The sequence below is a fragment of the Chrysemys picta genome, chromosome 1 (genome assembly GCF_011386835.1).
Source record: "Chrysemys picta bellii isolate R12L10 chromosome 1, ASM1138683v2, whole genome shotgun sequence".
Lineage (NCBI taxonomy): Eukaryota > Metazoa > Chordata > Testudines > Emydidae > Chrysemys > Chrysemys picta.
In genome coordinates, this window is record NC_088791.1 from 354,600,913 (window position 1) to 354,614,105 (window position 13,193).

General features: G+C 44.7%; 1 protein-coding gene across 1 annotated transcript; it reads left to right on the plus strand.

Annotated features, from left to right (window-relative positions):
- The first annotated feature begins 3,031 nt into the window (after positions 1–3,031).
- On the plus strand, positions 3,032–3,979 carry LOC101947922 (olfactory receptor 52N4-like). Its single transcript, XM_024113921.2, has one exon. It carries the CDS (start codon positions 3,032–3,034, stop codon positions 3,977–3,979), a length of 948 nt encoding a protein of 315 aa, XP_023969689.2.
- The last annotated feature ends 9,214 nt before the right edge of the window (positions 3,980–13,193 follow it).

The window sequence follows — 13,193 nt, forward strand, 5'->3', positions numbered from 1 at the left end:
CAGCATGGGCAAGAAATCTTGTCTCCTTCCTTTATTCAAGAAGACATTGAACCGTTATGTCTGAAACTTTAAAAAAAAACAGTTCAGCCATATGCAGATGCCCAATGTGGTAAATTTCAATCCAAACACTTAGAGTTTGGAAAACTCATAGGCAACTCAAAATGAGGTCTTCTAATGGAAGGTGTCAGTCTCCTAACTAAAGGTGGTACCACCAGCACCACTTTCAATGGCCAATCCACTAGTGAATCCCATTCGACTAAGCTCTTTGCTCCAATAATGCCTGTGGCAAGGAGTTCCACAGGCAAAATAGGTATTATGTAAACCATTTTCTGTTATCAGTGTTATATATTCAGACTATCAGTGTTATTGAATGTTCCCTTTGCTTGTTATGAGACAGAGTCAACGTAAATGTTTGATCTAGTTTTTTTATTGATAGATTCATAGGGTTCAAGGCCAGAAGGGCCCATTTGATCGTCCAGTCTGACCTCCTGTATAACACAGGCCAGTAAATGTCACCTAGTTTTACCCCTGTATTGGGCTCCATAACTCGTGTTTCACTGAGCCCTCGTCTACCATATGATTTTACATCATAGAATCACAGAGCCACAGGGTGAGAAGACACCACAGTTGTCATCTAGTCTACCTGCCTGCCAAGAAGCAAAGGAGCTTCCATGTCCTCCCAAGGCGTCTCTTCCATTGCCCTCCTGTTCTGACTCTTAGGAAGTTTTCCCTGAGATTACATCTAACTCAGCTGTGCTGTAGTTTGAACCCATTGCCTCTTGTCTTGTGCTATGTGGTAATAGAGAACATTTCTCCATTTCTTTTATGGCACCCTTTCAAGTGTTTGTAGATGGCTATCATGTCCCCCTCTAATCTCCTCTTTCCAAACTAAACACACGCAGGTCCTTCAGCCTTTGTTTCATATGGTTTGTATTACATGCCTTGGATCATCTTTGTCTCTCGCCTCAGGTTTTCCTACATCCTTTCTGTACACTGGTACCTGGAACTAAACACAATACTCCAGCTGAGGCCTGACCAGTGCCGAGTACAAATATACTATCGCTTCCCATGACTTCATGTTATGCCTCTGTTAATGAATCCCAAAACTGCATTTCTTTGCTGTTTTTTGCAATAAGAAAAAAATCCACAGCCCTGAAAGTTGTACGTATAGCAACCTAACTGCCCTGTCAGGCAACTGCTGTCTAAGATTTGCCAATTTTAATCCACTGTAGATGTGCTTCATTGATATTGTAGCATGTTCATTTTCATCTAAATGTTTTCTCTTACTAAATTAAATGCCTCAGACAAATCAAAGTCTATTACATCTGTGCAGCTTCCTTGATCAGCCAAATGCACTCTCATTAAAGGATGAAACTGGGTTTATTTCAAAAGACCCGTTTTCCATAAACCCTGTTGTTGACTGATATTAATTATATTCCTAGCCTTTTTTGTTAACTAATCCCAGACCACCTTTTCCATTGCTTCCTAACCCTGTCAAATCTTTTTTTTTAAACTTTCCCTTCTTTTTCATGCTTTAGAGTTAACACAGAACTGCCCTGTATTTACTTTCTTCTACTTTTGGGGCTCTGCTGCTGCCTAATTGTGTGCTTCTGCTTCCGAATGAGATGTGTGGTTGATTGGTCAGTTTGTAACTCTGATGTTCGTTACTCTAAGGTTCCATTATACAAGCTCTTTAACAGCTTCCTTGACTGCTAATAGACTGGACAGTAGTTCATCAGCTCGTGTGATATGTGTACATCATAATACTGCTTTCCAAATGCAGAACAAAACTATGTCGTGAATACATCTGCCTTTTCTGCAACTTTAACAAGTTTTTTTTCCCCCACTAGGAATTGGACTAAAGCTTTTCTAGGATTTCTTTTGATTTTTCTCTGATATTTTAATGTCCCTTATCAATTTTCATAACTTCCAATATGTATTGCTTGCCATCTATTTTCCCTTTATCCCATTAGTTCTGTATTGCTTTCCCCACCATTATTGTTGCCTTCACTTTGCCACTGAACTGGCTTTCTAGCCAAAGCTTGGCATGTTTTGATTGTGGAATCGAGGATTTTTAGTTATCTAATGAACTCTTCTTAAAGAACTCCCCATTTTTATTCTCATTTCCTGTTTTATATTATTTCCTCCCAATCAGTTTTGCTCATAATTTGCCACAGCTTTGGGGAATTAGCCCTTTTGTAGGACTAAGTGTAAGTAGATATTACTGGTTAGGAATTGTTCTCTGTCCATCCATTTGAATGTAATCAATTCCATTTTTTTATTTTTCTCTCATCGATCATATGTTCCCTACTTTGTCAATTCTCTAAATTAAATAGTCCCAGACTTTTCATTCTGTCCATATATGGCAACCTCCCCCATTCTCATAGCCTGTCTCAGAAACTCCCTTTTTATTTGCTATGTTCTTTATAGCACCTGGGTGACCAAAACTGAGTGTGTGTCCAGAGGAGGTTACTCTCCACCCCATTCCTTTGATATCTGAACACTGTATTTGTTTTGTTTAGTCCATAGACCTCCTATCAATGATGCACAGGTTTTACCCCTGTGTTGTGTTGCAGATGGCATGTTTTGGCAATGGTTTGGATTTTTTTCACTCTCAGATTTTGAGCAACTGGGGGAATGGGAAAATCCCTAGAGAATAGAGCCTCTAGCCTGGGTTTCATTGCATTTCCTGCTGATGCCTATTAATGTTTCCCACACCACAACGTGTAGGAATTATTGATGCATGGACCACCATCATATTTGGAATTGGCATTAGTAGGGTCAGTTGTTCATAATTCATTTCCCTGAATTTTGAAAACACCATTTATTGGTGTGTGAAGAGCGACAAATCTACTTCACCCATGAGAACACCTCCAGTACTGCATGTAGTGTCTCATATTAACATTGTCTCTCTATCCAGGAATATTTACGGCGACCATCACCCTAGAGCTTGGGCACATACAGGAAGTCAGGGGAATGTACGGTACATTCAGGATACACCGTTCTGCCTCAGAGTTGGAAACCTTACTCCATGTCAGATTCTAACACAACCGACTTCACCAACCCCTCCACGTTCATCCTGCTGGGTGTTCCTGGCCTGGAGGTAGCCCATGTCTGGATTTCCATCCCCTTCTGCACCATGTACACCATAGCCATCTTGGGGAACTTCACCATCCTGTTCATTGTGAAGATAGAACCGAGCCTTCATGAGCCCATGTACTATTTCCTCTGCATGCTGGCTGTCTCTGACCTGGTCCTGTCTACATCCATCCTGCCCAAGACGCTGAGCATCTTCTGGTTCAATTCCAGGGAGATCGATTTCAGTGCCTGCCTCACCCAGATGTACTTCATTCATAGCTTCCTAGCGATGGAGTCTGGGATCTTCGTGGCCATGGCTTTGGATCGTTACGTGGCCATCTGTGATCCCCTGAGATATTCTACTCTCCTGACAAACCCCATGGTAGCCAAGATCAGCCTGGCTGTGGTGCTGCGCGGCTGCATGCTCCTGTTGCCCGCTCCCTTCCTGGCAAGATTCTTGCCATATTGCAGAACCAACATCATCCCCCACACACACTGCGAGCACATGGCCGTGGTGAAGTTGGCCTGTGCCGATATTCATGTCACTAGTTACTACGGCCTCTCTGTGTTATTCTTTGTGACTGGTCTGGATATGCTTTTTATCACTGTGTCCTATACTCAGATCCTCAGGGCCATCTTCAGCCTCCCCACAAAGGACACCCGGCTTAAGACTTTTGCGACCTGCAGCTCCCACCTTTGTGCCATCTTAGCCTTTTACATCCCAGCTCTCTTCTCCTTCCTCACGCAGCGGTTTGGCCACAATGTGGCCCAACATTTCCACGTTCTCATGGCCAACATGTACATCCTGGTGCCCCCCATGCTAAACCCCATTATCTACGGGGTGAGAACCAGACAGATCCGGGACAGGCTGCTCCGTCTCCTTTCTCATAAAGGGACATAAGGTTTTCTGCTGGTGCTCTGGCTCTCAGACGAGCTCCACAGAAAGCTTGCTGGTGACTGGTGCTGGGCCCCCTTCCCTGACTGGACAGTAAAAGTGACATTAAATTCTTTCCTGACTTTACTGTGCAGTGTCAGACTGACAAACTGGGAAATTGATCTGCGTACAACTCATTACATCATAGGGTGGCCACATTTCTAATTGCTGTTACCTGGACGTTAAGGCCCTCCTCATTGCCCCATCTCTTCCCATGCTTCACTAGCTCTTCTCCCTCCCCGCCATCTGTTGCTGGATTGTATCCACCTCACCATACCTTGCTGCAGGGACTTTAGTTCAGATTTTGGTGTGGGGAGTGGCAACTTTAACTGTGATCCCCGGGGTTACTTAGGCACTTGAAAACTCAAGTGTTTTGGCAGATAACTTGGCAATTAGGTGTCAGGGGCAGTGTTTGTAAATCCTATATAAAAGAAAGAAAATGAAAGTAATAATAAATCTTCTAAGTTCTTCTATAAACATGTTTGACATCTTGTGGGAAGTCACTGAAGGACACTTAATGACCACTTTCCCCATATGCATAGCGCTACATATCTCGTCATAGAAGGCAATCAGGTTGATCAGGCATGACTTGCCTTTGTGAATCCATGTTGACTGTTCCTGATTAACTTCCTCTCCTCCAAGTGTATCAAAATAGATTCCTTGAGGACCTTCCCCATGACTTTTCCAGATGCGGCTGATGGGTCTCTATTTCCCCGGTTTCTCCTTCTTCACTTTTTTTAAAGATGAGCACGATATTTGCTGTTTTCCAGTCATTCGGGACCTCCCCCGGTCACCATGAGTTTTCATAGATAATGGCCAATGACTCTGCAATTGCATCAGCCAACTCCCTCAGCACCCTCGGATATATTGCATCCGGCCCCATGTGCATGCCCAGCTTTTCTAAATAGTCCTCAACCTGTTCTTTCACCATGGACGGTTGCTCACCTCCTCCCCATACTGTGTTCCCCAGGGTAGAAGTCTGGGAGCTGACCTTGTCTGTGAAGACTGAAGGAAAAAAAGAATTAAGTACTTCACCTTTTTCCAATCATCTGTCACTATGTTGCCTCCCCCATTCAGTAAGGGCTCCACACTTTACGTGACCACCTCTTTTTGCTAATATATCTGTAGAAGCCCTTCTTGTTACCCTTCACATCCATTGCTAGCTGCAACTCCAATTTTTCTGTGGCCTTCCTGATTACACAGCTCTCCTCCCTGGGCTGATCCCCTGGCCCCTCTGGCTCTGGTCAGCACCGCTCCACTCCCAACTCTTCTTGGACCCCTTCTCTCTCCTTAGCAGTAGGAGTCCACAAAGACTCACAAGGAGTTTGGTTCATTTGCTATCAGTGGCATTGAGTAGCAAGCTTCATTCAGCATTGAATTTCCTTTATTCCTTTCAACCTGCCCAGAATGAGGCACAGACAAATATTATCCTTGCAGGGCACTCCAGATAGATTTGTATATTATATGGCCATGAGGGACCCTGCTCTGACCTCCTGCTTCGCACAGGTTGTAGGACCTCCCGTGAATAATTCCTGCTTGAATTAGAGCAGATCTTTGAGAGAAAAACATCCCATCTTGATTGCCTGTTGTCAGGACTGTTCCCCACTCTGACACTTCAAGTGCAGAAGGTGGGGGCTACAAAAGACCTTAAAAGTAATTGCCGCTAAAGGCTGCCATAGAACTCCTCAAGGTTAAAGATTCCCTGGCCGTGCACTGTTATCGCTGCCACCACCCAAATGCAAAAACATCTCTGAGAACCCAGGAAAGCGCACTTGGGAATTCCTTCCTGTGAGGTGCCCTCAAGCTCTTTTGATCCGTCCCCTGGAGAGAGCTTGAAAAAAAACAGTTGTTGAAACCAGCTGAGAAGTGTGGAAACAGTTCCTCTCAGTAATTGGGCTGATCAGAATTAGACACATGCCCACAGAATCTCCACTTTTAACTCCATCCTCTTTGGAACCCACCTTCAGGCTGTTGAAGGTTGCTATCAAATCCCTCCTCACTCTCCTCTTCTGCAGACTAAAGGATCCCAGTTCCCTCAGCCTCTCCTCATATGTCGTGTGCCCCAGTCCCCTAATCATTTTCATTGCCCTCCGCTGGACTCTCTCCAATTTGTCCACATTTAAACCATTGCAAGTTACTTGACGTAGTTCAACATGACATTCAGATTAACAAACTAGCACTAAAAGCAGCAAAGAGTCCTGTGGCACCTTATAGACTAACAGATGTATTGGAGCACGAGGTTTCATGGGTGAATACCCACTTCTCTGGATGCATGTCGACATGCATCCAACAAAGTGGGTATTCACCCACGAAAGCTCATGCTCCAATACGTCTGTTAGTCTATAAGGTGCCACAGGACTCTTTGGTGCTTTTACAGATCCAGACCAACACGGCTACCCCTCTGATACTTGAAACTAGCACTAGACAGTGGCATTAGAGCACTCATTAGATGTAGTGAGAACTGGCTAACTGATAGATCTCAGCTAGGAGATGTCCATGGGCAATCATTGTCTAGTGGGTTTTTTCCTCATACTTCACTAAGGTCCTGAAGAACCTAACTCCCACTGATGTGTGTCTCCAGGAGTCCGGCTGATGAGAGGAGCCTATTTCTACATGGGACTGTCAGCTGTGAGCCCTCTCCTAGAGTGAGATGCCTAGAACAGGTCAGTGTTTTCTTGTGGGAGACCCGAGAGGGACCCAGATCCAAAATCTCTGCTTTACCGTATTTGGAGTAGGGACGTAAACACAGGTCTCCCACATCACACGTGAGCGCCCTGAGTAGCAGGCAAATGAGAATTTCAGTTCAGTCCTCATGATCTCCGGCTGGAGCTGTTCCATTTTGAACAAATAAACTTTTAGTGCATTGTACATATACACATTCCCGAACTGCAAGGCCCCACTCAGAAGGCATGATCTGAGGATGGCTAAGGGATCAGGCTTGCTGGGGAGACGGGCGGGGGAACACCACATTGGAGAACCCCAGCAGAATTGAGGCCTGAGTGAAGACTCTGAGCAGCTCATTAGCTATGGGGCAGCGTCAGCACACGGGCTGCTTTGTGAAGGCTACTGGTGGAATCTCCTACATGTTTAGACAGCGGATGAGCCGGGGTTTTGAGAAAGGCAGTGGTGCCTAAATTCAGTATTTTCCTAAGGGCCTTTGCAGATCTAGCCTTGGATGCATTTTGGAAGATGCTTTAGTCAAACAGAAATTAAGGTTCAAAGCCAAGGATGCTGGCTGGGTACATTGGAGGAAAACAATCGACTTCACGGACGTCCACCGCTCACTTTTAAAGGACTCTTTCCTCCCGTCTTTGTATAAGGAATAGAATCCCTGAATTAAAACATTTTTTTGTCTGCTTTTCCCGTCCTCCATTGGCTCTAATGTCCCAGCTGCTTGTACTGCTAGAGCCTGGGTAACGCCCCTTGCTTAGGTGGCTAACAGCTCTCGCACCATCGTGGGATGAAAACATGATGTGATGCTGTATGATTGAATAATGACCAGTTTTGTCATTGTTGCTACCACTGTTATACAATTGCAACAAATGTTGTACAAAGTATGTCCTGTCAGGTGTCAATGGGAAAGTTATGATTTGCTCAGTATGATTATCCTGTTTATATGCAAGTAAAGCAGAGTTACACAAGGTGAGGGAAAGCCCAGTGCTCCCAGCCGTCTGTCTGGTGCAGCTGCTACTCACTGGCCCGTTCTCCCTAGCCCCAGTTTTGTTCCCCCAAACATGTGCCCTGCTATTAAAGCTCAGGATGTACTTCTAACTGCCGGGGCAGGGCTGTGCATTTCAGCTGTCTCACACCCACTCAGCAGCCTATGTAACCACCCATTCTGAGTGCTGTTCCTCCTCCACCTCTCCCGTCCACCCACTCTGGTTTGTTGCACATAGTAGCTGTGTCTTGTCTGAATTTGAATTATAAGCTTCTTCAGACACGGGCTGTTTCTCCTTCTGTATTTGCGAAGGGCCCAGCACAAGGGGCCCTGAAGTGGAGCAGGGCCTCTGGAGGTTTCCAAAACACAAATAATGATCATAAATAATCAACATAATAATCCAGGTAAATCAGGGCCTGGCCCCTCCTTTTTACCGGATTGGACAGGAGAATTCATACAGTCTCATTTCAGTTCTTAAAAACCCAGGTGCTCAGCGCTGGAGAAAAACTCCGATTAGCCAGACGAGCAGGCAGAGAGTTCAGCTGTGGGAATCCAAGCACCCTCCAGCCGGGGCACTCCTAGAAAGTCTGACTCTTCCTGGAACATTAGATTTCAATTCCACCTGGGAGAGGCTGGGAGGAAGTGAACCGAGAGGGAGAGAACAAATCCAATGCAAACACTAATACAGTCTCTATCCAGCCTACAGGGCCCCCCTTGTTCCATGGCAGCGGTGGAGGGAGAGCCAGGCCTCTGTCGGCAGGTCAGGCCCCCTGGCTGCCCTCTATCCACAGGAGTATTCTGTTGGTGTTATTTTTCCTGAGTCTGTTGCCCCAAAGTGACCCCAGTGACTGTGATACGTTGTCAGGTTTCTGAGTGGGAGCAGAAGTGGAGTCCCAGAGATCACACCTCACCGGTGCGGGGAGCTCACAACTTTCAGCTAGTTCTGAAAACCTCAGATTCACCTTGAGAGGATGGTGAAGGCTCAGGCTCCCTCTTCCAACCTTTCCTCTGCATCCCTCCCAACGCACAGCCCCTGCCAGAGCGGGAGTCCATTTCCCTCTTGGTGTAATGGAGAGACCGTGGTTAAGGCAGGGCAGTCAGGTCTCCTGGGTTATGTCTCTCATTCTGACACTCAAACTCTGTGTCAATTCATGTTGCCCTGGACAATTCATGTCACCCTGTGCCTCAGTTTACTTATCTGTATAATGGGGATATGTTCATAGTCACTTTCCTTTGTTAAGTGTTTTCAAGATCCTTCCATTAAAAGTGCTGTACAATATGATGATAGTTACTCATGAGAATTACAGATCCCTGATGCCTTAGAGACAGTCCAGTGTGCCTGCAGAAAGTACTTGTGTCTCCCCTCACTCATCAGTCTCCAGATTTGTCTGTCTAATATCTACCCATCCCTCCTAGATATCCACAGGGAATCAGGCCCTATGGAGATCTAGGCATTACCCCTGTTTTCTTCCTAATTAACTATACATTTAAATATACACAAACACACAGACTGAGGACAGAGCCCAAGAGATCTCATCTCCCTTTGAGAGGTCCCTTAATTACTGTTTTCTCCTAAACCTGGATAAATAGCACAGAAGTGCAGGCAGGCTTGTCTCCACCCTGTTTACATCCAGATAGTGCTTCTCTACTAGAGGCTGAGCGAAACCCCGTGGGATTTCGCAGAGCTATATTATAAATGGTGCATGCCTCTGTGTTAGCTCTCAGCGTGGGATGTTGCTGCAGATGCTGGGCTGAGAGAGGTGTGGGACACAGCTACCTGAGGGGGATTCCCAGGGAAGACACTTCCATCTCCGAATTCACAGGTACCCATCTCTTCCTGAGGAGCTCACTTGCTAGACAAACCCAGGGCTCTGGCTGTTCCCTGATTTTTATTTGCTGGAAAACCTGGAGGCTATGACTCCTCACTGCAGCAATTATAAGAATTCGTCAGCATAGGCAAGACATCTTCTCTCCTAGCTTCATTCAAGAAGACATCGAATTGTAATGCCTGAATCTTAAAAAAAATAAAATAAACAATTCGGCCATAAGCAGATGCCCAGTGTGGTAAATTTCAATCCAAACGCTTAGAGTTTGGGAAACTCATACGCAATTAAAATGGGGACTTCTAATGGAAGGTGTCAGCCACCTAACTAAAGGTGGTGCCACCAGCACCACTTTCAATGGCCAATCCACTTGTGAATCCCATTCAGCTAAGCTCTTTGCTCCAATAATGTCTGTGGCAAGGAGTTCTACAGGCAAAATAGGTATAATGTGAACCATTTTCTGTTATCACTGTGATATGTTCAGACTTTCAATGTAATTGAATGTTCCCTTTGCGTGTGTTATGAGACAGAGTAAATGTAAATGCTTCATCTAGTTTCTTTATCAAACAATTCATAGGGTTCTAGTCCAAAAAGGCCAATGATGTCCAGTCTGACCTCCTGTATAACGCAGGCCATTAAATTTCACCTAGTTGGCCATGGATTCGGCTCCATAACTTGTGTTTCACTGAGCTCTCATCTACAGTAGGATTTTACATCATAGAACCACAGAGCCACAGAGTGAGAAGGCTCCACAAGGGTCATGTAGACTAACTGCCTGCCAAGAAGCAGGATTTGTTGCATCCAGGACAGATGACTGTCCAGCCTCCTTTGGAAAACCTCCAGCAAAGGAGCTTCCATGTCCTCCCAAGGCGACTGTTCCATTGCCCTCCTCTTCTGCCTCTTAGGAAGTTTTTCCTGAGATTTCATCTAATTCTGCTGTGCTGTAGTTTGATCCCATTGCTTCTTGCCTTGTGCTATGCGGAAAGAGGGAACATTTCTCCATCTCTTTTATGGCACCCTTTCAAGTGTTTGAAGACCGCTATCATGTCACACTTTTAATCTCCTCTTTCCAAACTAAACAAACCCAGTTCCTTCAGCTTTTTATTCATATGATTGGTATTCCATACCTTGGATAAGCTTTGTCTGTCACCTTTGGATCTTTTCCAGTTTTTCTACATCCTTTCTATCCACTGGTACCTAGACACAAAACTGCAGCTGAGGCCAGACCTGTTCCGAGTAGAAGAATACTATCACCTCCTATGACTTGCACGTTATGCTCCTGTTAATGAAACCCAAAACCGCATTTCTGTGGGGGTTTTGCAATAACAAAAAGAAATCCACAGCCATGAAAGATGGACCTATAGCAACCTAACCCCAGTGTAGACAGCATGAGATCAACATAAAATTCTTCCATCAACCTAGCTACCACCGGGGAGGTGGATTAACTACGCATTCTGGAGAACCCCGTCTGTCCTTGTAAGTAGTGTCTACACTGAAGCCCTACGGTAGCTGTAGCCTTTTAAGTGTGGACAAGCCCTCAAGCAGATCTTCCAGAAAATCATTGAGTCTTTATCTGACATGTAGAACTTGGGAATGCACCACTTCCCTTTGCAGTTTGTTCCAATGATTAATCACTCTCAGTGTTTATTCTCAGGTATCAGATGGGTAGCTGTGTTAATCTAGATCTGTAAAAAGTGACAGAGTCCTGTGGCATCTTATAGACTAATAGACGTATTGGAGCATAAGCTTTCCCGGGTGAATACCCAATTCGTCAGACACATGAGTGTTTATTCTGTTCATTCTCTTATTATAAACCTCAGTGCTAATCATTTGCCCTTGGAATTTGTCTGGCTTCAGCTTCCAGCCACTGGGTCTTGCTCTGCCTTTCTCCGCTAGATTAAAAAGCCCATTATAACTCACAATGTTCTTCTCATGAACGTCTCACTTGATCATCTTTTTGATAACGTAAGTAGGTGGAACTCTTTAAGTCTCTCACTGTCAGGCTTTTTGTCCAGCCTCAAAGCTTTTTTGTGCCTCTTTTTTGCACTCTCGTCCAATTTTTCAACATCCTATTTAAATGTGAACCCCAGAATTGGATGCAGTTGTTTTGCACCAAAACTGTGTGCAGAGCTATAATCCTCCCCCTCTTCCAACCCACCAGTCTCCTGTTTATGCATCCAAGGATCACATCACCCTTTTCACCACAGCATCACACTGAGAGCTCACGATATGTTGGTCGTCCACAGTGACGCCAAAACCCTACTCAGGCCCTGCTGTTCCGTGATACAATCCCGTAGTCTGGGAGTTGGGCCTGCATTCCCTGTTCCGAGATAACTTTTCTTTTGGCTGTATTAAAACGCTCCAGATCAATCGGTTTGCCTGCCCTGGCTGCCTTATTGTAACTGCCCTGCCAGTCTTTGGGTCGTCTGCAAATTTTATCTGCAGTGATAGTCTATTTCCCTCCAGATCAGTGATCGAAATATTTGATAGCATCGGGCCCTTTTTCATATTTTTGGGGCTCTGCTGCTGCCTGATTGTGTGCTTCTGCTTCCAAACGAGAAGTGTGGTTGATTGGTCAGTTTGTAACTCTGATGTTCGTTACTCTAAGGTTCCATTATACAAGCTCTTTAACAGCTTCCTTGACTGCTAATAGACTGGAAAGTATTTCATCACCTCATGTGATATGTGTACATCATAACACTGCTTTCCAAATGCAGAACAAAACTATGTCGTGAATACAGCTGCCTTTTCTGAAACTTTAACAAGTTTCTTTTCGCCCACTAGGAATTGGATTAAACCTTTTCTAGGATTTCTTTTTATTTTTCCTCAATGTTTTTTACGCCCCAATCAATGTTCATACCTTCCAATATGTATTGCTTGCCATCTATTTTCCCTTTATCCCATTAGTTCTATATGGCTTTCCACCCTGTTATTGCTGCCTTCACTTAGCCACTGAAGTCGGTTTCTAGCCAAAATTGGGCACTTTTTGATTGTGGAATCGAGGATTTCTTGCTATCTAATGAACTCTTCTTAAAGAACTCACAATTTTTATTCTCATTTCCCTGTCTGTATTTTTTCCTCTCCATCAGTTTAGCTGATAATTTGCCACAGCTTTGGGGAATTAGCCCATTTGTAGTAATAAGTGCCAATAGATATCGCTGGTTGGGAACTGTTCTCTGTTTGTCAATTTTAATATAATCAGTTCCATTCTTTATTTTTCTCTCATCGATCATATGCTCCCTTTTCTGCCTCTTCTCTACATTAAATAGTCCCTGACTTTTTATTCTATCCATATATGGCAACCTCCCCCATTCTCATACCCTGTCACAGAACCCCCCATTTTATTTGCTATATTCTTTATAGAGACTGGGTGACCAAAACTGAGCGTGTGTCCAGAGCAGGCTATTCTCCACCATATTCCTTTGACATCTGAACATTATCTTTGTTTTAGCCACTGCTGTGAATGAGCAGGTGTTTCCATGGAGCTGCTAGCAAGGATTAACAGTTTTTTTTTCTCTGTGGTGTGTAGCACTTTGGACGTTTCCCCCGGAACATGTCTTGGCAAAGGTTTGGATTTTTCCCCACTCTCAGATTTTGAGCAACTGGGGGAATGGGAAAATCCCTACAGCATAGACCCTCTAGCCTGGGTTTCATTGCATTTCTTGCTGATGCCGATTAATGTTACCCACACCACAACGTG

Coding starts and splice junctions, on each gene's coding strand:
- LOC101947922 (XM_024113921.2), top strand. CDS start 3,032: ATGTCAGATTCTAACACAACCGACTTCACCAACCCCTCCACGTTCATC.